Raw genomic sequence first — 22330 nt, 5'->3', positions numbered from 1 at the left:
AAAACAAAGCAAGACCTGGAGAATTTGTGTAAAAAAAATTCCCAGTTCCATACTTTCTCTACCAATATTTCCATTCTAAACTAGTTCATTCACAAGATACTTCTAAAAAGCGCTTAATGCTAGGAAGATTCTGCAGCAGCAACTACTTCATAAAAGTAAGTTTTAAAGATCAATTTTGACCTCTATACCCATTCAAAACTTATTTAAATTATGTTTTCTAAATTGAATCGTTATCAACTATGATTTATTTTATGAATTTTAACTGAAGAAACAGCATAGGTCTGACTTAATTGATCCCAAAAATGAACACTAGTTTCACATTGTTTTTTTATAAAAAATGAAAGCTGTGTTACAACTATAGTATTGAGCACATCTCAGTTATGAAAAAGTTTTGAATGCGTAAGAATGGGTAGTTTTTTTTTCAGGACATTAAATAAATGCATGAAAATAAAAGTATAATAAACTGCAAGAAGATTATAACTGCAAGGAAGCTGGCTGATAACTGCAAGGAAGCTGGCTGATGTACTTTCAGGTGCTGTGACCCATATAGAAATTTCTGTTTTATTAAAATAACGTTTTCAGGAAAAAACATGCAGATGTCTCTGCTCCATTCCTAAAGCAGACTGAGGGAAAAGGAAAAATCGAGAAGAATTAAAATGTTTTGTTTGTCTGGGGTTTTTGTTTGTTTTTTTAATTATATCCTGATCCTAGGCAGTGAACAATTCAGATAATCTTTGAAATCCAGGAGGAAAAAATGTTTTCAGAACTTTTAAAATGTCAACATAATCTTAAAGACTATGCTATATTTGCACAATACCAAATGTCTGAACAAGGGAGAAAACTAGAACCAGCATATTACTGACAGAGGATCAGAAAATACACTTATAAGGAGGGTAAACCATAAGGAAAAAAAAAATTAAATAATCTAATCATGTACAGGAAGCTTAGAGTTGAACATCCTATTTAGGCCCCTAAAACAGATTTAGCAATGGAACATTACTAATCTGATTCATTAAGTAGATGGATGAATATCATTGCTTTGCAGGTATGTAAAAACTTACTACTTTGTTCTCTTTAATGCTGCAGCCTCTCATTTTTGACTGAATCACTTCAAACCCATTTCATTACAGTAAGATCTGCATTCACAACTTCCCATCCATTTTCAAAGCAAAAATTTCATTGAAACATTGTCTATGCACTAAAGAATGGCCATGAAACCTGGAGTAATTTATAACTTTCGTACATTGCCGTCAGTCGCTGGCTTATCTATTATCACCTCTGGCAGAAGCTGTCCAGTAGGAGACAACAGACCCGGCGGTCCATCCACCAAGGAAACCACTCCATTGCAATCCACAGTGCTGTGCATCTTCCCATTCACTGGGAAGAGTGTCATCCTTCTGGATGACCTACTGGCCTGGCTAATGTTACTGCTGCGCCGTTCGCCGTGTCTGCGCGGCACAAACAGGGAACCTCTTCTGCTCGCGTTATCCTCAAACGTGCTGTGCTCATCATCAGCCAACTCATTTTCAGATCCTCTCTCTCTCACATCATCTCTAGAACTGAAAAGACTTGTTCTGCTACTAGGCCTGGGAGAAAACAGGGAGCCATGAACACTCAGCAAAGACTGCAAAGAAAACATAAAAAATTACGGTCTGAGAATTTTAAGTGTACAAAATGCATGTCTATGTATAAAAAAAAAAACAGTAATAAGTTACATTCCCCAGGAATTTGTCCGTGTTATCTTTAATACATTGCCCCAGGCTGGGTAAACTTACAGTGTACCTAAAACAATAACTGGAGTGAAAAAAGTAACATGTATAAGGCCATAGTAGTTTCAATCTCTGCTCTAAAGAGAAAAAACAAGATTTCCATAAACTCCAATGATCCACGTAGATCATGCATTACATTAAAAGACAGCAATACCTCTAGTCTTCCAAATTCATACATTATACTTAAATTTACCTTTTTGGAATTAAGAAGGTATTTCTATTTCAGATTAACTAGGAAAATGTAATGCTGCTGTGCATGTTAAAGTCCTAAATTATAAAATGAGAGAGAACAAAACACCTTTTTAAGGTACACTCTAGAAACTAATACCAACCAGCAAGGTTCTATTTAAGAGAACGTTACTTTATTTTTCCTTTGTTGCCTTACATTGCAAAGTTGCAGTGAAGTTGTTGGGTATGACAAAAATGAAAATTACACTACTCACAGTACCTGGTGGGGTGATGTAAATGGCTTCCCATAAGTTAGTCTGTTCCCATCAAAAGAAAAACGGAAACTTCTCCTTTTGATACTGCCATCTGATTCAGATTTTGGAAGATTTTCATCCTTCATGTCATTCTCTTCTCCAGAGAGCTCTCTCTGCCTTCTTTTCTTCCTTCTATTTCTCCTTTCTTTGGCACTTTTTGAGCTAAGCTTGGATGCATCTGAAGAACTATCTGAGGGTGCAGCATTCCCACTTTCACAGCTGCACTCAGTCATCTCTGCTGCAGCTGCTGCTATTGCCTGCCACAGCAATTATTTAACAAGATGCTTTATAAATCACACCATTTTAAGAGAAGGATATAGCCCTTGTTCCTAAGATCTGTATCAAATTACTTCTAGTAAACAGCATAGTTGGATTTGTGCAAAACTACAAATGAAATTCTGTAGTATGCGTGGAATGTGGACGGAGTTCTATTTGGCTTCCATATCATGGAGTCAGCCACATCAACTACAGCCACGAACTTCATTAGAAAATATTTTAAAATTAATAAATGTATTAGAGTGAATGCAACAGGAAACAAAAGAGCTAAACAGAGCCACACTTAAGTCTGTATTAATTTAGTAAACGAATCCTAAGTTTTATTGTAAGTAGCTTCCTTAAGCTGCTTCCAGTCTTCAATTCACCGGTAGCAGCACAAGTAGCAAAAATCAATCAGAAATTTATAGATGAAAATACTTTACACTCTAATCAAGCCTTGAAAAGTATTGAAATTATTTCTAAGATGAGAATTTGGAAAATCATCATGACCGTTTACTAGATGCTACCCCAAGATAAGAGAGATTTATTTAAAACTATTATATTAGAGACTACTCTTTGTTCTCAGTTCAGAAATTCATTAACGCTTTAGATATTATATATTTAAAAAGCAATAAAGAGGCATAGAAAAAGCAGTCTAAAGTACTTACACGTTAAAGAATGGAATTTTTAAAATATGTGAATTTAATTATTGGTTTTAACCTATAGCATGCAAAGGAACACACTAAGGCCCAGACTTTTCTTAGAAAATACCTGAGCTTCTTCTTGCTGCTTCCGCAGTTGTTCAAGCTCTGCTTCCCTCTGCTCTGCTTCAACAAGAGTTGCCTGATTTTGTTCTTCATAGGCCATGGCAACCACAGCCAAAATCAAGTTAATCAAATAGAAGGAACCCAGAAAAATCACCACAACAAAAAAGATCATGTATGATTTGCCAACAGCTCGTAGTGTCTATAGGAGAAGAGAAAACAACCAGCTGGTGAAGAAATTCTGCAGTTCTGCAGTTCATAAGCATTAATGACTTTGAAAAGTGCAAAACTAATACTTTGTTGTTTCCTTCTGTAGTAAAATCATACAAGTTTTCTGAATTACAAAGTAATCAAAATGGAGCATTCTTGTATGTGAAAAGCATGCTAAAGGGTCATGCTGCTTTGCAACAAACCTCTTTAAATGCCTAATAAACTTGAAAAGTATGTGGGATCAGAGTTATTAATGGAAGTCATATCACATATCACAGGTTGGAGGCTTAGAATGCTTACCATGTATTAGCATGCTTTTCCTTTGAAATAACCAAATGAATTAAAAATGGCACAATTGATTAGATTATTAGGAGATAATATTTATTATAATTAACACATTCACACACACCATATTATGAAAAGCTACTCTAAGAAAGTTAGTTTACCTCAAGTCATGCATTCCAAGTTATAAAAAATAGGATTAAGAGTATTGAAACTAGGTTCAGGTTTTGCTGCCATTAAGTCTTTTTAGAATTTAAACTCAATATTGACATTTTTGAAAATAACATAAGGCACAAAATGAAACATACACTGTAAAGCTTAAATTATGGATCAAAAAAACCCTCAGGTGCCTCTTCAGAAATCAAGTGAGATTCTGTACTAAGTGCCTGTGTCTGCCTAGTTTTGCAACTGAATTTGCTTCCTTTGATAAATTTTAATGGCTAACAATAGAATGGTATGTAATACATATTAGAAATGAGTTTCCATGATTGATTCGGGGCCAGTAATACACTAACCACAATTTTTAAAATATACTTACCAACTGATAAAGATTTTCCCAATAGTCCTGTGTCATCAGTCGGAACAGTGACAAGAAAGCCCAACTGAACGTGTCAAAACTTGTATATCCATAGTTAGGGTTTTTACCAGCTTTCACACAGATAAACTCTTCTGGGCATTTACTAGGAGAGGGGAAAAAAGAAAAAGGCAAAACAACTCATACACAAATTTTATATAACACTTTTTTTTTTAAATTATTGTTTCTTGAGCTTCTTATGAAGCTTCATCTGTGGAGGGAGCTGCTATTTATGGATTAAAACAATTCAAAAATTAGTGAGGAAATTAAAAGTCTGTTCTTTAAAGAATAATCCAGAGAAAGCAAACAAGTAATGACAATATTTCCTTCTATCTCCTTTCACAATTTTAAACAAAATAAAGTTTATTATCAAAAGTTTGATATTACCTCTGCAGATATCTTCAATGAAAACAATGTATGTACTGAACACATAGATTTCAATAGGTGGATACTGCCATGCAGGAAAAAGACAGCCAGCACACATATTTTATGCTGAACTTTGTCTGTCAGTGAGGTTGGCATACGAGATTTCTTGACTTCTTCAAATCTGTGAGCGTAATTAACAAATCCTACCAATTTGTCAAGAGCAAATAACCAGCAAAGCGATACTTTTATCACATGAAATTTTTCATATTGGTTTTGAGAGTAGGTGATGCAATCTTGATATCAAGTGTAAGTACACTGTTTCAATTAGGACAGAGGTTCTTGTCCCCAAGACCTCTACAGAAAAATACTATGAAGATTTCTTTAATATATGTTTGTCTATTTCATGTGCATTTACACACGTACACAAAATTATCTCATAGTTACGTATATAAGTTAAATGTTTATAAAAGTCATTTGAATATGTGGGTTTTAAAGCTATTGCCAACCAAAACCAAGGGGTAGACTTATAATTCATAAGCATACAGAATTATTTGATTTTGTTACCAAAAAAATTGTCACAGAAAGAGGCCATGCATGCAGCTACCAGACAGAGGAAGCCTGAAGATGTCTTCCTTAAATCTGGTTATAAATCTCAGTGCTCCATGCCTATTTTAGGATTGAGAAATGGCAGGGAACCCATGATAATGTTCTTATATCATTGATAACACAAGATCTACCTGCTAAGTGGAATTTTCTAGTTACATATGAGCTTTTAAAACAGATTTCCAGCAAAGCATTTTGTCATTTAACGTTTTTATTCATTCAAGTGTCTAGCCATTAGGAACCATGACCACATTATTATTGACTGCGACGTTAGGTAAGTAAATTACCTTTTTAAAGTTTAGATTGATATTTTTTACATGTTGCCTTAGACAGATACTATGTCCTTTTCAGTGTACCTTACCCTGCATCTGTGCTATTGCCACAAAGCAAAAAATCCTTTGATCCTTCTGGGCGATAGAAATGACCTAAAGAAAAAAAAAGAAGTAATATGTTTACAAATGAAAGGAGGTGCTTTTGGTTTTTTTGTGAGTATGAACCTACGTTCAAGTCATCATGTTTTGGATGCTCATAACCTCCCATGAACGTTTTCCCAACAGTATGTTCAAATACTGGCAGAATCATAGAATTTCTTGGGTTGGAAGTGACCTCAAAGATCATCTGTTTCCAAAACCCCTGCCATGGGCAGGAATGAGACTTAACAGATCAGGGCCCCATGCAATCTGGCCTTGAACACTTCCAGGGATGGGGTATCCACAACCTCTCTGGGCAACAAAACAAAAACACACTGCAAAAATAAGATCCTAGAACAACAATTTGAACATAATTTGCATATTCTTTTCTTGAGCCACTGCACACTGAATACTCTTCCAAAATAGATAAGAGATAGAAAATACAAAACTTAAAACTCTTATTCAGTAAGTAGACTGTAATCAAGCAAAGCCTATATCCTTTAAAATGGAACATTTATAATGGCTTTCTGGCAACTTTGAAGTCAGAGCACCATTAACTAGCACATCCTGTGACTATTTCACATCTTGGGAAAACATGAAGGCAGCATTTAAAAAGAAGACAGGTATTCCAATTGCAATGTTCTTACAGCTGCTGTATTGTAAACAACTTTACAGAATTGTTCTTTTAATTATAAGGCGGTAGCCTTCAGAAAAAGAGAAATATATATCACTATTAATGATTAACAATAGTACTGTCCTTAAAATAAAAGACAAAAAAATAATACAGTTAGAAAGATTAAAATGAATTAGGAAAGAAGTTTATAAGAGCGAGGGTAGATCCCATTCAGTGAGACACAGGCAAACTGGAGAAACAGACTGACAGGAGACACAATTCAGCAAAGACGAATGCAGCTGTGTATCTGGGAAGGAGGAGCCCCTTGCAGTGATACAGGCTGGGAACTGACTGGCCGAAAACAGCTCTGCAGAAAATGCACTTGGAATTCTGTGGGACAGAGAGCCAGGAGAGGCTGTCAGCAGTGTGCCCTGGCACCCAAGAAGGACAGCAGCCTCCAGGGCTGCAGGAACAGAAGGCCAGCTCACAGAGTGAGGGAAGCCACTGCACCCCTCAGCTCTGCACTCATTAGACTAGACCCAAAGTATTGTGTCCAGGTTTGGCACCACAGATACTGATAAAATGGAGCACAGGGTCAACCAAGGTCATGAGGGAGCTGGAGCATTCACCATGTGCCAAGAGGACACAGAACCTGTACGTGCTCCACCCGGCATAGGGAAGGCTCTGGGGGGAGTTGGAAGAAAGCATCCAGTGACTACAAGGAAGTTATCAACAGGATAACCTGTCAAGAGACAGGTTCTTCTCAATTGTGCATGCCAGAAGAATGACAGACAAGAGGCATAATTGCAAACAGAGGTTCTGACTAGATATAAGGAGAAACTTTTCATCATGAGGATAGCCAGGCACTGAGATCTGGAAAAGAGACAGAAATCTGGAAACACTCTTATCTCAACTAAACCAATCTGCTGTCATTCTCAGCTGATGATCTTGATGTACCTTTCAAGCTGACAAAGGTTTTGGTTTTTGTAGGGTAAAAAAACCTACTGTATTAGCCAGAAACAGCCCATAACATATGAATATAGGAGGATGAATAATATTTGAACATAGCAGGATTCCAAACTGAACATTTAAATATAGCGATGACAAAATCTACCATTCAAAACCAATATTTATAATACAGCTGACACTGCATTATACAAGTGATTAAGAATAGTTCTATGAGAAAGCAGGAATACAAACAAAACTAGACCAAACAGCCTTGCCTACATCAGCACTCTGTAGACTCTCAACAAAGATGAAACATGTAGCAGAGAAAGCAACTCACATTCTGGAATTCTTTTAGATTGCCACCTAGTGCAAACTGGAAATAGAGAATCTATGTGCTGTACAATCAGAACTGAGAATTCACAACTGTTCTGCAGCATGTAAACTATCAGCTAAAATTGCCCCAAAAGCATTATCACCACTCCATTTTCACTTCCATCCCTTCTCTATGTAAATAAACTAGCTAAAATGAGAGATTTCACAGGAAACATAAACTCGGTCACAAAATTTAAACAATTCAGAACTAGAGAAAGATAATCCAAAAATGCAGAAAACAGCAGACAACTTTAATGTCCAATGTTAAAAATGGGAGAAAATCTGGTTCATCAAAAGTCAGCCTATAACAACTGTATTTTCCTTTACTTTTTGTGAGAGTCACTGAGGAGGTAAGTTAGCATCCATTATCCTAAAAATTTGTTTTAACTTAAATGCCCGACTTTTACAATTAATCACTAAGCAATACCCTGTAAATCCACTTCTAGTACCACCCACACAGGAAAACTGATTTTTGATCATTAGAGAAGTTATTATACTACATCTCACAGTTCATTGTATATTATAACCTTACTAATGCTATCACTTTAAAGGACAGAAATACAAAACATAAGCATCTGCATATTTTTGAACTAGCCTGAATGTTACCTCTTCAGTCTACAGATAAAAATGTCTTTTTCAGTCCCAAGCAACATATCCTAAATTTTACTACTAGAATCTTGGCCTGGGGAGTGGTATATCAGTGAAAGCAATTGGATTGTTACCTCTACCTAAAAATAAAAGCACATCTTAACTAGGCTCTCATATTTATTTGCTGCTTCTCTGCCTTTTTTATACCCTAAAGGTACAAAAAGAGGCTAAAAAAATTGGTTTAGTTAGGCTTTGAGAAGACTAGGAAGGGAGCAGGCGGGGAGGGAGGAATGTGCAAAGATCTTCGCTCTACCTACAAGTATAACATGAAAAACTGTAATGAAGATGGAACCTGACTCATCTCAGGAGTGTACTCCAGAAAGGTAAGAGGTGACTAATAAATGCTGAGCATGGGAAATTCTGAAATGATATTCAAGAAAGTTTCCGTGAGACTGGTCAAATGCCCAGAAGCAGCTGTGGCATCTCAGTCTCTAGAGGTACTAAAAACTTGACTGGAACAAGGGATTGAGCAGTCTGCTCTAACTGGACCTGCAGCTGAGCAGCAGTTGGCCTGGACTGTGGAGATCCTGTCCAACCTGCATGATTCCATGATTCTAAAACCAACCTAAGCCTCTACATACATTTCTAAGTGCAGTTAACAGAAAGAGCAATCATGTCAGCATGAGTTTGGGATGTAATATATACAAACTCCTACTCTTTGACATCCAATTTAAATGTTTTTTTATCTTTAGTCTGCAGTATGAAACAGTTATCTTGTGATGGTATGTTAGTTTCTATACAAAAAAATTTAGCAAGATACAACAGTATTTCTTACTTTCTTCGTTAATGTATGCTGCCCAGTCAAATTGTGTACCATTATAGTATGGAACTACATATTTTTCAAAAGCTGTTGAATTTTTTGATGGCCAGAACAGGCATTTATTCTTCAAGTTGCCCATGAACAACTGCAGTCCTATCAGTGCAAATACACTCAGGCAAAATACAGTCAGGATCATCACATCCGAGAGCTTCTTCACAGACTGAATTAAGGCTCCAACAATAGTCTTCAAGCCTGCAAACAGAGGCAGATCTTTACCATAATATTTAATATTTAACTAAGCTAAAATGCAATGTAAACATCTCCAGCACACTACTAAATACCATGCACAGCTTCAACAAAACAGTCTTAAAGCATTTTTCAAAGAAAAATCTACCAGTAAGTTTCACCATTCCTGAAAAGTAATTTGAAAATATGAATGGGAATGAATAGCATACATTCCAAAGCACCTGCTCTTCAAATCAAGAGCTTTCAATTCATGCTCTCTATATATGTACAATACATCTAAAGAAAATAGGTAATTTTATTTTCTTTTTGATGCCTCTTGCTCCAAACCTTTGCCAGTATTCTATTTTAATACACAACATTTGGTTCTATAACAGAAAGCCATAAGGGACTACAATTTTATTTCAGTAGCAATTTTAATGTCTGCATTCTAATGCATCGTCTTCTGTTGGAGGGGGGGTTTGGTGAAGACAGGCATCATAAACTAATAATTACATCATGCAATCCCCATGCTACTCATTATTATATTAGTCCTCTGACAGGGATTCAACTTTTACAAAACACTAAAATTTTCAATCCCAAATGTCTTTCACAAATACGTATAAGTAACATTCACATTAAAAAGACTTGATTTTGATCCTTAATGTGGGAGAGAAAATTTGACATCATTAAATGGAAGAATATACAGGCCATGTAAATGAGTTCCTCATGCAATTGACTATTAAACTCTGAGGCTGACTGTTTTAGAGAATTAGAAAAGGAAATGAAATTGAAATTATGACAAAAACCTGGATGTTTCTGTTAAAAACTAGAGTTCAGCTTCTGTGCAGTTTCAGTCAACCTCAGTGTTTAACCTCGCTCTCACCTGGAATGACTGATATTGTTTTCAAAACTCGGAGAACTCTGAATGTTCTCAACGCTGAGACATTGCCCAGGTCCACAAACTCTGTCACATATCTGTAGTGAGGGATTCCACACACAAACACAATGACAGCACACACAAAATTAAACAGAGGTGATGTAGAGTTTCTACTATTATAGACAGTTACTTCTTACCTGGAATTACAGAAATAGTTTTCAAAGCTCTCAATACTCTGAAAGTTCGAAGAGCTGAAACATTGCCTAGGTTTACAAATTCTGTTATATACCTGTAGGATTAAATCACAGTTATTCAGAATTGAGGCAGAGCTTATACTACTTACCTGGACCTGAAATCCAGAAACCCTATTTCTTTTTTGAAGGAATAAGTTTAAATGAAACACTTACATTCATATTTTCCTACTTCAATTAAGCTTTTCCTAAGAAATTCACCCCAATATTTTCCATTAACTGCAAATTTAAAATGAAACCTGCTTTTCTTTTTAAAATCCTATTTTAAATTCATTGTTTAGTGGTATCTTCTGTACTGTGGAATAGTCTACTAATTCTGCTATGTGCTACATTGCTGTAAAATATTCAAGTGGAAAAACCTGAAACACAATTCAGCTACAATTAAATTCATATTAACTAATAGAAGCCAAACAAAGTATTACAGGTTCAAAAAAATTTCTGTTGTCTTACTTTAAAAAATATTATATACTTACGCAAAGGAAATGACAACAAAATCAAGCCAGTTCCAGGGGTCACGAAGGCAAGTAAAATCATTTATACAGAAGCCTCTTGCAAAAACTTTTACTAGAAATTCAAAAGTATAAATTCCAGTGAAAGTGTACCTATGAGAAAACATTCAAGCAAAAGTTAATTGTTGTGTTGTTCAGTGATACATCATGAGCATACAGGAAAATAACTTAAACCCAGTAATTAGTACATGCACTGAACAGCAGTTATAAACACATAAAGTGTGACTGTTTGCCCATCACTCTTTTGTGAGATAATAGGATTATATTTCTTTAAATTGTCTGAAAAATATTTTTGCTGTTTCTAGCACATAAGAAATTTCAGCACTAGTACCATGAATAACATGAAAAAATATTTTTGTTCAAATAACATTTGAGAGCATGGTTGCCACATCAGAAATAAAGACCATGGGTAAGTGAAACCTAGTATTTACTGAAGGTACTTGATGGCTAACCAGGTAGACTTAAGAATGATAAACAACAATACTCAGCAGAGGTATTTTCTTTAAAGACTGTGTGTGTCCCATAATTAGATTTTGCTACACAAAATGAAGGTGTTTCAGAGGGGCTATAGAAAGCAACTTCCACACCGAAAAGCAAGTTTTGGGTTGAATGACCAATTTCCTTTTTTCTTTTTCAAATGATAAAGACCAGCTCGAGAAGGAGAATGCATAAAAACGTTGCTTGCACGAACATTCTGAGGAAAAGTATTTATCAGCATTTTTTCAGAGAAAAATGTTAACAATGTCACAGCTTCTTTCCTTCACAGAGCTTGCAGGACTGTGCTGCTTTGGGTTGCAGCTAGGATCAAACTCCAAGCAGAAAAAAAGGAGAATACTGGTACTACACAAGTAAGTAAAACCACGTAATTTGCTTTTAATTTTGAAAGCACTTTAAAAATTATTAGCCTATTTAAGTATACTTACTCTACATACTTCGCCCATTCTGGGAGATTCCTCCATGTCATAAATACACAATTTGCCAAAATTGTGAGCATAATGACCTTGTTGAACCATGTTGACCGTAGTTAAGGAACATACCCCTTTTAAAAGCCAAATTGGCTTAACACAAAATATGAGGAATTTACCAGCAAATCAAATCCTGACAACATATACGATATAAATCAGTTTACTATCACTAGCAATATCATAAATAATGCAAAGCTATTTCACAAGAATGATGGTTATACACCTACCACAGAATAATTTTAGGTTGGAAAAGACTACTAATGTCATCAAGTCCATCTTTTGACTCTTCACTTGTCAACTAGATCACGGAACTGTGTGGCACATCCAGTCATTTCCTGAACACCTCCAGGGATATTAACTCTACCACTTCCCTGGGAAGTCCATTCCAATGCTTGAAAACCTTTATTGTGGAATTCCTCCTGATGTCCAACCTGAACTTCCCCTAGTGCAGCTTCAGGCCATTTCCTCTTGTTCTGTTGCTGGTTACCTGGGAGAAGAGGCTGACCCCCACCTGGCTACACCGTCCTTCCAGTGAGCTGTAGTGAGCCGTAAGGTCCCCTTGAGTCTCCTCCAGGATAAACATCCCCAGCTCCCTCAGCTGCTCCTCACAGGACTCACTCTCTACACCCTTCACCAACTTCGCTGCTGCTCTCTGGACACTCCAGCACCTTAATGTCCTTCCTGAACTGAGGGACCCACAGGTCAAGGTGTGACCTCACCGGAGCCGAGTACAGGGGGACAGTCCTTGTCCTGGCCTGTTGGCCACACTATTCCTGATACAGGCCAGGATGTCATTGGCTTTCTTGGCCATCTGGGCACACACTGGCTGTGTTCAGCTGCTGTTGACCAGCACTGCCAGGTCTTTTCCCACTGGGCCACTTTCCAGCCCCTCTGCCCCCAGCCTGTAGCACTGCATGGGGCTGTTGTGGCCAACATGCAGGACCCAGCACTTGGTCATGGTGAACCTCATGGCTGTTGGTCTGGCCCATTGATCCAGCCTGTCCAGGTCCCTCTGCAGGGCTTCCCTACCCTCCAGCAGATTGACATTCTGACTATACTTGGTGATATCCACAAATTTACCAAGGGTACACTCACTCCCTTCATCCAGATCATCCATAAAGATTTTTGACAGGGTTGGGTTCAATACTGCACCTTAGGGAACTCCACTAATGACTTCTCTTCTTCTGAATATAAGCAGCAGGTTAAGTGACTAATCTTAGCTCAGATTGATTTGGAAAGAATTAAAGGCAGGAACACATTCAGACACTAAATCAAAACTCCTAGTATAAACATTAGTAATATTAATTAGTATTTTTAACAAACCACTTGAAAAGGATATGAATGAACCAAAATCTTAATAGCTAGTCTTCTAGTGGTATTGAAAGGAGATAAAAGGTACAAGGCAGGTGTGGCACTGAACCTGTGGATAGTCTTCGTTTTATCCAGTACTATAAATGTCTTTAAAAAATAGACAAAAAGGGCATAGGGGTAGCGGGGTTAGGAAATTAAGGACACATTTTAAGAACTTGCCATAACAGAGGCTGTTTACACACATCTCAGTAGCCAAACTTACTTTCAGTAGAACTATGGAAGGAAATAACAGATCCTAAATGTTCACATGAGTAATGAAAATGCTACACACCACGCATTCTTTATCTCTGTGCTCTTAAAATCTGCATTTCAGATTTCAATTTCTAGGATTAAGTAGCTACATTAAAATTATAATTAAAAATGTGACTTTTTGCATTTAAATTTAATGCAGGTCTTTGACTTGCATTTTAGAACAAAGCTGGCAATGCAAAACAAAGCACCTAAGTAACCATTCTTGGGACCTCATAAGGAACCATTTCAGCATGTTAAAACTGCTTTTGGGGTTAGATATCCTTGACCTTTAAAATCCTTGGCTTTACTGCTGTTATTGCTTGTGCAGCTGTCACTAGTATCATCAATGTAACCATTTTTGATTTTGAATAGGAGACACAATGAAAATATCTTTTAATGAAATCTTAATTCAATCTAGATTTAATGATTATTCTCCCAAAGTCTAATATCCAGAAATAAGCAGGTTATAACATTTCGGTTTTCCAATGACATTTTAATATAAAAGAAATAGGTCATTTGTCAGTAGTGTTTGTGAAGTTAAGAACAAGAATTAAAATAACTAAAAAAATCAACATCTGATTATTGTCTTCAACATTTTATACCAGGAAAAAAACCTGCTTTAATTAGGTTGCTTATTAGAGATATAATTTGATTAAAGTCTTATCTTGCAAGATACTACTTTGTTGATTATCCAGTACTTAATTTTCAGAACCCATTCTGTTTTTAATTCAATAAGCATTTTATTGATTACACAGTAAAATAACCACTTGCTGCTTATTTTGTACTGCTTTTTAAATGTAAACTCAGGGGGTTCTTTCTTTCTTTCTTGACATCATTTCACTTCACATGCCTATATTTAAAAAACTTTACTTCATCTGCACTTGCCAAAGTAAACACTTTGCTCTTTTCTTCCTTTTTTATCATTATAAACAAATCATGAAAATATCATCTATAAATGAAACTGAACCAGTATATATCAATTTAGATTTTGTCTTCAGGTCTATATTGGGCCTGTAACACAGACCTGATACCAAAACACAAAGACTGGTTTAGCACTAAGACTTTTTAAAAAAATTTTGTAAAACAAATATTTTTATAGTATTTTCAGCAATGTTTGACAGTGATTGTTCTGTCATATGATTGAATAAGCACTTTGTCTAAAGACTTCTGTAATGAACTAGATCTCAGGTATCATATTTCTTAAAAAAAATCCAGAGGGTAGCCAGTGAGATGGGAAGTTTTCAAATGGTTCAGCATTAAATCAGATCTGAAGACATTATAGGACATTTAATACAAAATCCGTTAACTAAAATACCACAACATTAGACATTAAAGTGCTCTTAAAAAAAAAAAAAAGGCAACTTAAGAGTTACAATTTTCTTTATAGTGAAATCATAATAATTAACATGATAGCACCTACTGCATAATGCTTTCAAACAGTGCTTCTGACCAAGTCACTAGCAGAGCAATTATCAGGTTATAGTAAAACATGCTCTAACTACATTCTTAATACAAAACACCTACTTTTTTATTAATGTAATATGGGTCCAGGTCCTCCAGGGGTTCAGACACCATTCCTGAAGGAATATCACCATAAATAAATGGCAGTGTCTTTCCTGCCTCTAAGTCATTATTTGGCTTTGGGTGATTTTCTTCATGACCAGCATCATCCGTAGGCTCCTCTTGGTGACAATGAAATTTTTCATCAGCAATACGTTTTTCAATAGCTGCAAGGGATTCTTCAGTGAAATAGAAGAAGCTGTCAGGTCCTGGTGGTACCAGCATTGCCCGTGCCATCTTTTCATTCTGTAACTGTTAAAGGCTTTTAGGCTCTTGTGCAAGAAGATCCTAGGAGGACATGTAGGAAAAAGAAAGAAGAAACAAAAGGTTGCACCACCAACAAAATCCCCAAATAAAAGCTTCTGGCGTAGTCTGCATCTGCCTCTTTTCTCTTTATAAAGCCCTGTAGCAAGAAGTATTTCAATTAAGTCAGATATTTATTAGAAAATTAGCTACTCATGGCAAAGAGATAGAAGAAGAAAAAAAATGAAAGAAAAAAAAAAGATCAAATTTTCTTACAGCTTGTCAACTCAGATTAATACCTCAAAACAAATAAAAGGAAAAACATTCTCAATTTCCCTAGCCTAACATTAATTTACCTTATCGTTAAAAAGGTTTTAGCACAGCCAAGTACTGCAGTCAATGGTCACAACCTCTAACATACAGATTTATACATTTTTGGCACACCACCATAAAAAAATCTTGCATTTATATTACAAAAGTAGAAAGAAAAAACGTGCTATTTTTATTACTCTCAATTTCTAATGGCAACATTACTCCATCTGGTGGCTTTATAGTATAACTGCCAAACGAATATTTATATTATACTATTAGGTACTACAAAAACACATTGTATATTTAAAGCCATATTCACAGGCCGAAACCAACTGGCCTGAATTTCAGTCTTTCTGACTCATATCTACATGATTTTCAATTGCAACTTTGATGGCACTATCTCTGTAATTAAGGAAGTTATGATGGCTGAAATATTTTAGATTTATACAAAAAGCACAGCGTAATCAAAACTACAGTACTCTCTTTGAGACCAAGGATATTTTCAAAATACTTAAAAGTAATAAATTCATTAAATTACAACAAACATTAATTGATAATTTCTTTCTAGGTTATATTTTTCACAGTGAGTGTACAGTTAACACTGAAGGGTGCAGTATCTTCAACATACACCAATTTTTTTGAACAGACATGAGATGGAATCCAGTCCCACTTGTTCAGAGTCGTTAAGTGTTGTAGCCTTTGTCAACACAACATTGTGGTGTGCAGACCTTGGCCGGCTGCTCTCCCACTCATGCTCCACAAAAGGAACTTCACAAGGGAGAATGAAGTGGAAAAGGCCAGGTATTAAAATAAAGACAAGTAGATAATTTACAAATTACTGTCATGGGCAAAACAGACTCATTTAAGGAAAAATAGCTTACTACCAATTGAAACAGAACTGGAAGGTAAAAGGCATCAGTCCTAAAAGAATTTTCCCTTTTTATCTTTGTTCCAGGCTCAACTTCACTGTCTCACTCTCAACCTCCCTCCCCAAGAGGCATGGGGAAGGTGGGGAATGGGGGTTGGGATCAGATCATTGCAGTTCTTCCTCCATTGCAGCCACTCCTTCCTCCTGTTTCTGCCTTGCTCCAGCCCGTGTCCCTCACACAGGCTGTAAAGCTCCAGGTTGCTCCAATGTGGGTTTTGCACATGCCTCTCGCTCAAGGAATATTCACCTTCTCCGGTGCCTCCCCCGAGGCTGCAGGTTGGGTATCTGCTCTGGCAGATATCTCCCCTGTGGACTGCAGGGAAACACCTGCTTCAACACGGCCTGGCCCACGGGCTTCCAGGGAATTTCTGCTCCACTACCTGCCTCCCTCCTTCCACTCCTGTTCCCCTGACCTGGGAGTCAAAGCTGTTTCTCACACAGAGTGTTCCTTACATTGACCTGTGGCGTTTTTCTCTTTTTCCAGACATGTTTTCCCTGAGGCACTGCCATCCTGGCTGAGCTGTGCACAGGGAACCCCTGGGCCCTCCACACGGAGCCTGCCCAGCAGCGTCCCAGCCCTGAAACACCGAGACACCGCTCAGAGCGACCACAGGCCTCACTGTCTAGAGGAAAAAACTTAAAGCAGATTTAGGTGATGGCAAATGCTATAGGCTCCTGCCACCACAAACGCCATAGAGTGAGCCAGCTCTCCTGACCCCAGTGTGTGCAGTGAGGATGCACAGGGAAGGAAAAATACTGATGGCAGACCTTTTCATGAAGGGTAACAAGTCAAATAACCCATGACACACTGAATCCCAGATAACTGCCTCTTCTATGTCAACTTTTAGGTCAATTTAATGTTAGTTGAGGAAATTTTCTATTTTTAACAATTTTACAGCAGGAACTAGATTGCTGTGGACAGACAACCCATCATGCAAGCTATCTCTTCTTCAAAATTAGTCAGTTGAGGTTATGGACAGGCTTCAAATCCCTGCTTTCAGCTGAGCCACAAGAGGTTCCAAGGCTTTGGCACATATCAAAATAGACACAAAAACACAGGAGTGTCTTTACACTGACTAGTAAAGAGGTGAGAAATTTCCTAATAAAGAATTATAGAAATCAGGTATTTTTCATGTCAGCTGCTAAGCACTTAAAGAAAACACAGACAGATTTTTTTCTCTGAAAAAGAAAGCTTGAGAATGTCAAGTCTTTTCTTATTTATTTAAAAATACCTAATGTCACCTGTTCCATCTTAAAGCAATCCACCATTTTCAATGCAAGATCTGATTGTTGTTTAGCCTTTTGGGGCAAATCCTTCTCAAATCCTTAGCACCGGTGAACCTGAAGATCTGCCCAGATGTACGTGGACTGAGAACCAGCTGTGTCTCAAAGGTACCTTTCCTTCAGAAGCTGAGTGACACCCGTGGCTCTAAATACCCAGGAAACCCTCACCAGCAAAAAGGGAGAGAGATCTGTCTTCCAAGGAAGAACACCAGGATCTCTTTCCACAAGCTTCATTTTTACCTAAGAGCTAAGGTACCATAAGTATTACTTGGTACCTTTAGGTAATTTATTTAGCTTACAACTCTGGGTTTGATTTTTTTAATAAAATGAGAGGGTAGGTATTATCTGCTTCTTCATTTGTAAGCTGAAAACTCACAAGAATTTCCTTAGTGCAAGCAGCTGAGTCTATATAATTTTTTTTTTTAATGTGAAGGAAAGTTCTTACTAGCAGGGGCTTTCTCCTACACCAAGGTGGTAGCAGTATTTTTTCCTAAAAAAAAAACTGTAACATATAGGAATGATCTTTTATATACCAGTACTGCATGTATTGTAACAGATTGTGAGGACAGCACTTGTAATAAAATTTGTATTTCATGAATGACCCAAACAGCAGTTAATGCCATTATAAGCAGTTATACACACTCAGTTATCATCTAAAATACTTAGATGGTTGCACAGTCTTTCAGAGCCTGGAGAAACAAGAAAGCGAGATCTACAGCTATTAGACCAACTTCTCTCTTATAACCAAATAAAACAGGAGCTGTACATATGGTGCTGCCCTGTCACAGGAATGTTACTCTTTACAGGCTGACTAAAATATAAGCTTTTCAGCACATCTACACATCACTGACCAGTCCACCACACCTATGAACAAGTAGGAGTGCACTTGGCAGTCTAAAAAAAAGAGATACTGGACAAGAATGCAAATATATACCATAACATTCAGCTAGTCTTTTAGAGGATGTTCTCACTACTTGCATAAGGACTCTATAACACTTTAAAAATAGTTTTCTAGTAACATTAGGCATATAGACTTGGGAAGCTATGAATGCAATGCCCACAGAAACTACTTGTTATCAAAATGTATTTGAAAAGATCACTAACTGTTATGTCTGTCTATGCATCTTGGCTAAATTTACTCTTTAGAGGTCTGTAATGCATAAAACAGAAAGTTCATGACAGTTCATTTTACCAAATACCACTAGGGCCTTATGGCAGTTTTTCTGAGTTATTGCAGTTGTTATCAGATTGAAAACCAATCTTTCCGTCTGCACGTTCCTATTCCTCTGGTTTATTCAGCAAGGCTTAAGTGGAACCCTTAGGGCTGAGATGAACTCCAGCATTTCTCTCTAGAGACACCACAGCCAATGACTGCAGCACAATTCTCAGTGTTAACACAAAATAAAAATCTTATTTTCCACTACATGACAAATCTCTTCTGTGAATGCTTTATGCTAGCAGCCTAATCACAGCCCATGCTTGGAAAAAAACCCCACACCTATTAAACACTTCTTGATTTACAGTTCAGTGACTGTTTCTTTGTCACGACTTTTTTAAAGTACTGCAAATATATAAATGCTGCAACGCTGTGGAAGAAAGTGAAGCTGATTATACTGTTATCTCATGGAAATCACTTCACCCAAGAAAGAAGTGGAATAAAAAAAAATTTAAAAAGATAATGGAGGATGGAGTGGTTTAATCACTTAAATATGTCTCTTGTCTGCAATTTTGATGGCATTTGTATTACGAACTAAGAGGTACTAACAGTCAAACCAGAAAACAATATTTAATGTGAACACTGAAGAAACTGTTACCCTTCCATCCAAAAAATCCCACAAAGGTCCTTCTGAAAGCCCAGTATGAAAAAATCCACCATCATTAAAATACAAAACCCAACACATAAATCTCCAATTTCTCAGCTTACTCTTAAGAAATAGTCTTCTAATCTTTCATGGCTATGTTGTGCATGTAAGCCTGACTGGAGACTCTGTTCAACAAGAAGGACAGAAAACTCAAATTATAAATGAAAGATTACAGAAAACTGCTACATACCACAGACTCTGTAGTAGCCCACTAGTTAGAGGAAACTCCTGGGGCAGGAATGAGTCAGTTAACAACCTGTTATTAATATTAACATGGATATATTCTTATGGAGTATGATTGAGTGAGAAAGAATAATTTTTAAATCTCTTTTAAATTTTTTTTTTTAATATTTATACTAAGAAAAGCATCAAAGTAATTTATATTATGTTTGAGGTTTTAAGCTTGAGTCTACCGGGCTATAAAAAAAGCATGAATATATAGTTTTTACTGTTTATATATTTTTTCTATATTTATTTTAATATTTGCAAAAATAGTGGTCAAACTTAAACCCAAACCACTCTGCAACAAACCCTCAATACTGACAAAATGTGTTTCCATAATGCAGTATTTTTATCTTAACATTTTTCAGAGGTAGAAATAACATATCTGCTCTTCCTACTATATATTCTACAATATAATGATGAATTTTTACAGTATTGTTCCTGATGTTCTCTCTGCTATGGTACATGTCATAGTGGTATTTGAGTAACTTGAATAAAGCTTTCAGTGTACTAAGGAATCCATACTCCTGAAATTACTACGTCTCAAAAAACATCTAAGTCTCACAAGTATGAAATTTCATTAAAAATAAGAAACTACCATCATGACAGTCAGGTAAATACGTTCAGTGAATTTCATTTAAGCAAGTGATCAAATCTGACGAGATATAAGTAAATTTATTTTCTTTGCTGTGCTCTTTTGTGTGCATTTCTGTATATAAAAATAAGGTGTTTTTTTCCACAGATACTTAATTCTATTATATAAATTAAGGCTTACTCTATTAACTGATGTATTGTCATTTAGCAGTGATGCAGCCTTCAGTTTCTACAGAAAATAAGATGGTTTATTACTGCTACATCAATTGCAAAATTTTGTGACTGCAAAAAAGTAGGAGGCTATAAGACAAATCCAGAAAATTCTTAGGACAGTGGTTTAATCTAGAATGCATCTGCTTCTAAACATCAATAAGAACTAAAAGTTTCTGAATTATTTATTGCTTTGAGACTGAATAGATCAGACCTATGCTACATTTCACCCCTGATCCTTCTCAACAAGATTGTGCTAATGCAATAGCACTAAGTGGGACAGCTGGTTTTTAAAGAAAGTATTTTATCATGTCATTCTTTTGTCTGTAAGTCATTTCATTCTCTATAGCTTGTCCATGAAAATAATTTAAAAACCAAAATAAATGCTTATGGAAGACAAAATGCATTTCTGTTCAGTTTAATGGATTCTACTCCTTACAAGAAACTTTCCTTACATGACCTATTATCAGTTCCAAAGGTATTCTAAACTAGCTATTTTCAATTCAATACTCTTTGATTTCAATTTATGAACTTGTGGTAATACACAGACGACATCAAAAAATATTAATATTGCAGGAATGAAAAGCTCTCCGAAAGCAAAGTTTAACAACTTGAAGACTTTTTATATAAGAAAAGTCCTCTTGAATAATAATAAACTAAATAGATACAAATTAGTTGCATACTACAGAACATAAACCTGTGTTTGACTAGATTTTAAATAATAAGAAATGTCCTTGAATCCTTAAAATGTACACTGTTTGGTTTTTATCTACCAGAAAGCTCAAAATATTATCTTATATATTGCATATATTTAGAGCACAGCAGAAAAGAACATACCTACCTATAACAGAAAATAATTGTTTCCATTGACTGAAAACTGCTAAAATTCTGAAGCAATCTTTAAGTTTATTTAGTGTTATGGGTAACACTGGTATTATGACCTAATAAAAATGATTGGATTTTATTAGATGTTTGTAACAACTATTTTAAAATTTAGCCATTTCTTCGCACTTCGATTTTCCACAAAGAAAATGAAGACCTCTGTAAAATGGTCAGAGAGCAGAACTGAACAGACATATATTTTGGCAGACTTTAGAAAGCCAATGTGCTTTGTTAGTGCTTTGTCATGAGCTTTTTAGCCTGCAAACACCACTTATGCCAGGTCTTCTCCCTCAAATTTTTGAAAATATCTTTTTTTCCTTTTGGCAAATAAGAGAATACAGGAAAATAGAAGGAGGAGGGCAGAGGGAGGAAGAAAGCAACTTTCCCAGCAAACTAAACACACAGAATGTGCAAACTGGCTACAGAATGTAAAACACATAAAGCAAGGAGTACAGCCAGACCTCTTCCCGTTCCTCCTTCTGGCCAGACAGGCTCCCTATATCTCATTTAATGGCCTCATTAGTGTAATCTGACTCTACTTTCTGTGCTGGTCAAATTTCTTAGAAAGACTCAGCTACTGCTCTGCAAATGGGTACAGGCTGGGATGATTGGGAAAACCTGGCTCAGTTTGTAGCAATGTGGGGGCAAAATTCCCAGATCCATTCTAAGGCTTCCTGCAAACACACCCAAAGTGGAAAATGGCATCAACATACATCAGTGCAGAGATGTATGGCAGAATGCTCTTGAA

The 22330-nt window shown here is 36.3% G+C and overlaps 2 protein-coding genes across 12 annotated transcripts in view; one reads left to right on the top strand and one right to left on the bottom strand.

The window, feature by feature from the left end:
• The window catches only part of LOC106855888 (sodium channel protein type 2 subunit alpha-like), a 67452-nt gene that overhangs the window by 30347 nt on the left and 14775 nt on the right, over window positions 1-22330 (bottom strand). For 2 of the 6 annotated variants that reach the window (XM_088168105.1, XM_088168104.1), the window contains exons 2-12: window positions 15010-15333; window positions 13224-13341; window positions 11842-11932; window positions 10883-11011; window positions 10356-10447; window positions 9072-9308; window positions 5667-5730; window positions 4301-4442; window positions 3278-3472; window positions 2218-2508; window positions 1244-1624 (exon numbers count right to left, since the gene is read on the bottom strand). In XM_088168105.1, coding sequence (XP_088024231.1) covers window positions 1244-1624; window positions 2218-2508; window positions 3278-3472; window positions 4301-4442; window positions 5667-5730; window positions 9072-9308; window positions 10356-10447; window positions 10883-11011; window positions 11842-11932; window positions 13224-13341; window positions 15010-15282 — 2013 coding nt within the window. In that variant the 5' untranslated portion in view covers window positions 15283-15333. Of the gene's footprint in view, window positions 1-1243; window positions 1625-2217; window positions 2509-3277; window positions 3473-4300; window positions 4443-5666; window positions 5731-9071; window positions 9309-10164; window positions 10257-10355; window positions 10448-10882; window positions 11012-11841; window positions 11933-13223; window positions 13342-15009; window positions 15351-22330 lie in introns of those variants that run through there. The other 4 variants (XM_088168108.1, XM_088168107.1, XM_088168109.1 and 1 more) reach the window with 4 other exon arrangements.
• The window catches only part of LOC148223207 (uncharacterized), an 89307-nt gene that overhangs the window by 57309 nt on the left and 9668 nt on the right, over window positions 1-22330 (top strand). For 2 of the 6 annotated variants that reach the window (XR_015804883.1, XR_015804882.1), the window contains exon 2: window positions 11685-11766. Coding sequence is in view for 2 of the 6 variants with exons in the window: in XM_088168111.1 (XP_088024237.1) it covers window positions 11685-11766; window positions 17013-17169 (239 nt within the window). In the remaining 4 variants the exon portion in view is untranslated. Of the gene's footprint in view, window positions 1-6358; window positions 11767-17012; window positions 21103-22330 lie in introns of those variants that run through there. The other 4 variants (XR_015804881.1, XM_088168110.1, XM_088168111.1 and 1 more) reach the window with 3 other exon arrangements.

The sequence above is a fragment of the Sturnus vulgaris genome, chromosome 7 (assembly GCF_052056855.1).
Source record: "Sturnus vulgaris isolate bStuVul1 chromosome 7, bStuVul1.hap1, whole genome shotgun sequence".
Classification (NCBI taxonomy): domain Eukaryota; kingdom Metazoa; phylum Chordata; class Aves; order Passeriformes; family Sturnidae; genus Sturnus; species Sturnus vulgaris.
This window is presented reverse-complemented; position numbering and strand designations above follow the sequence as displayed.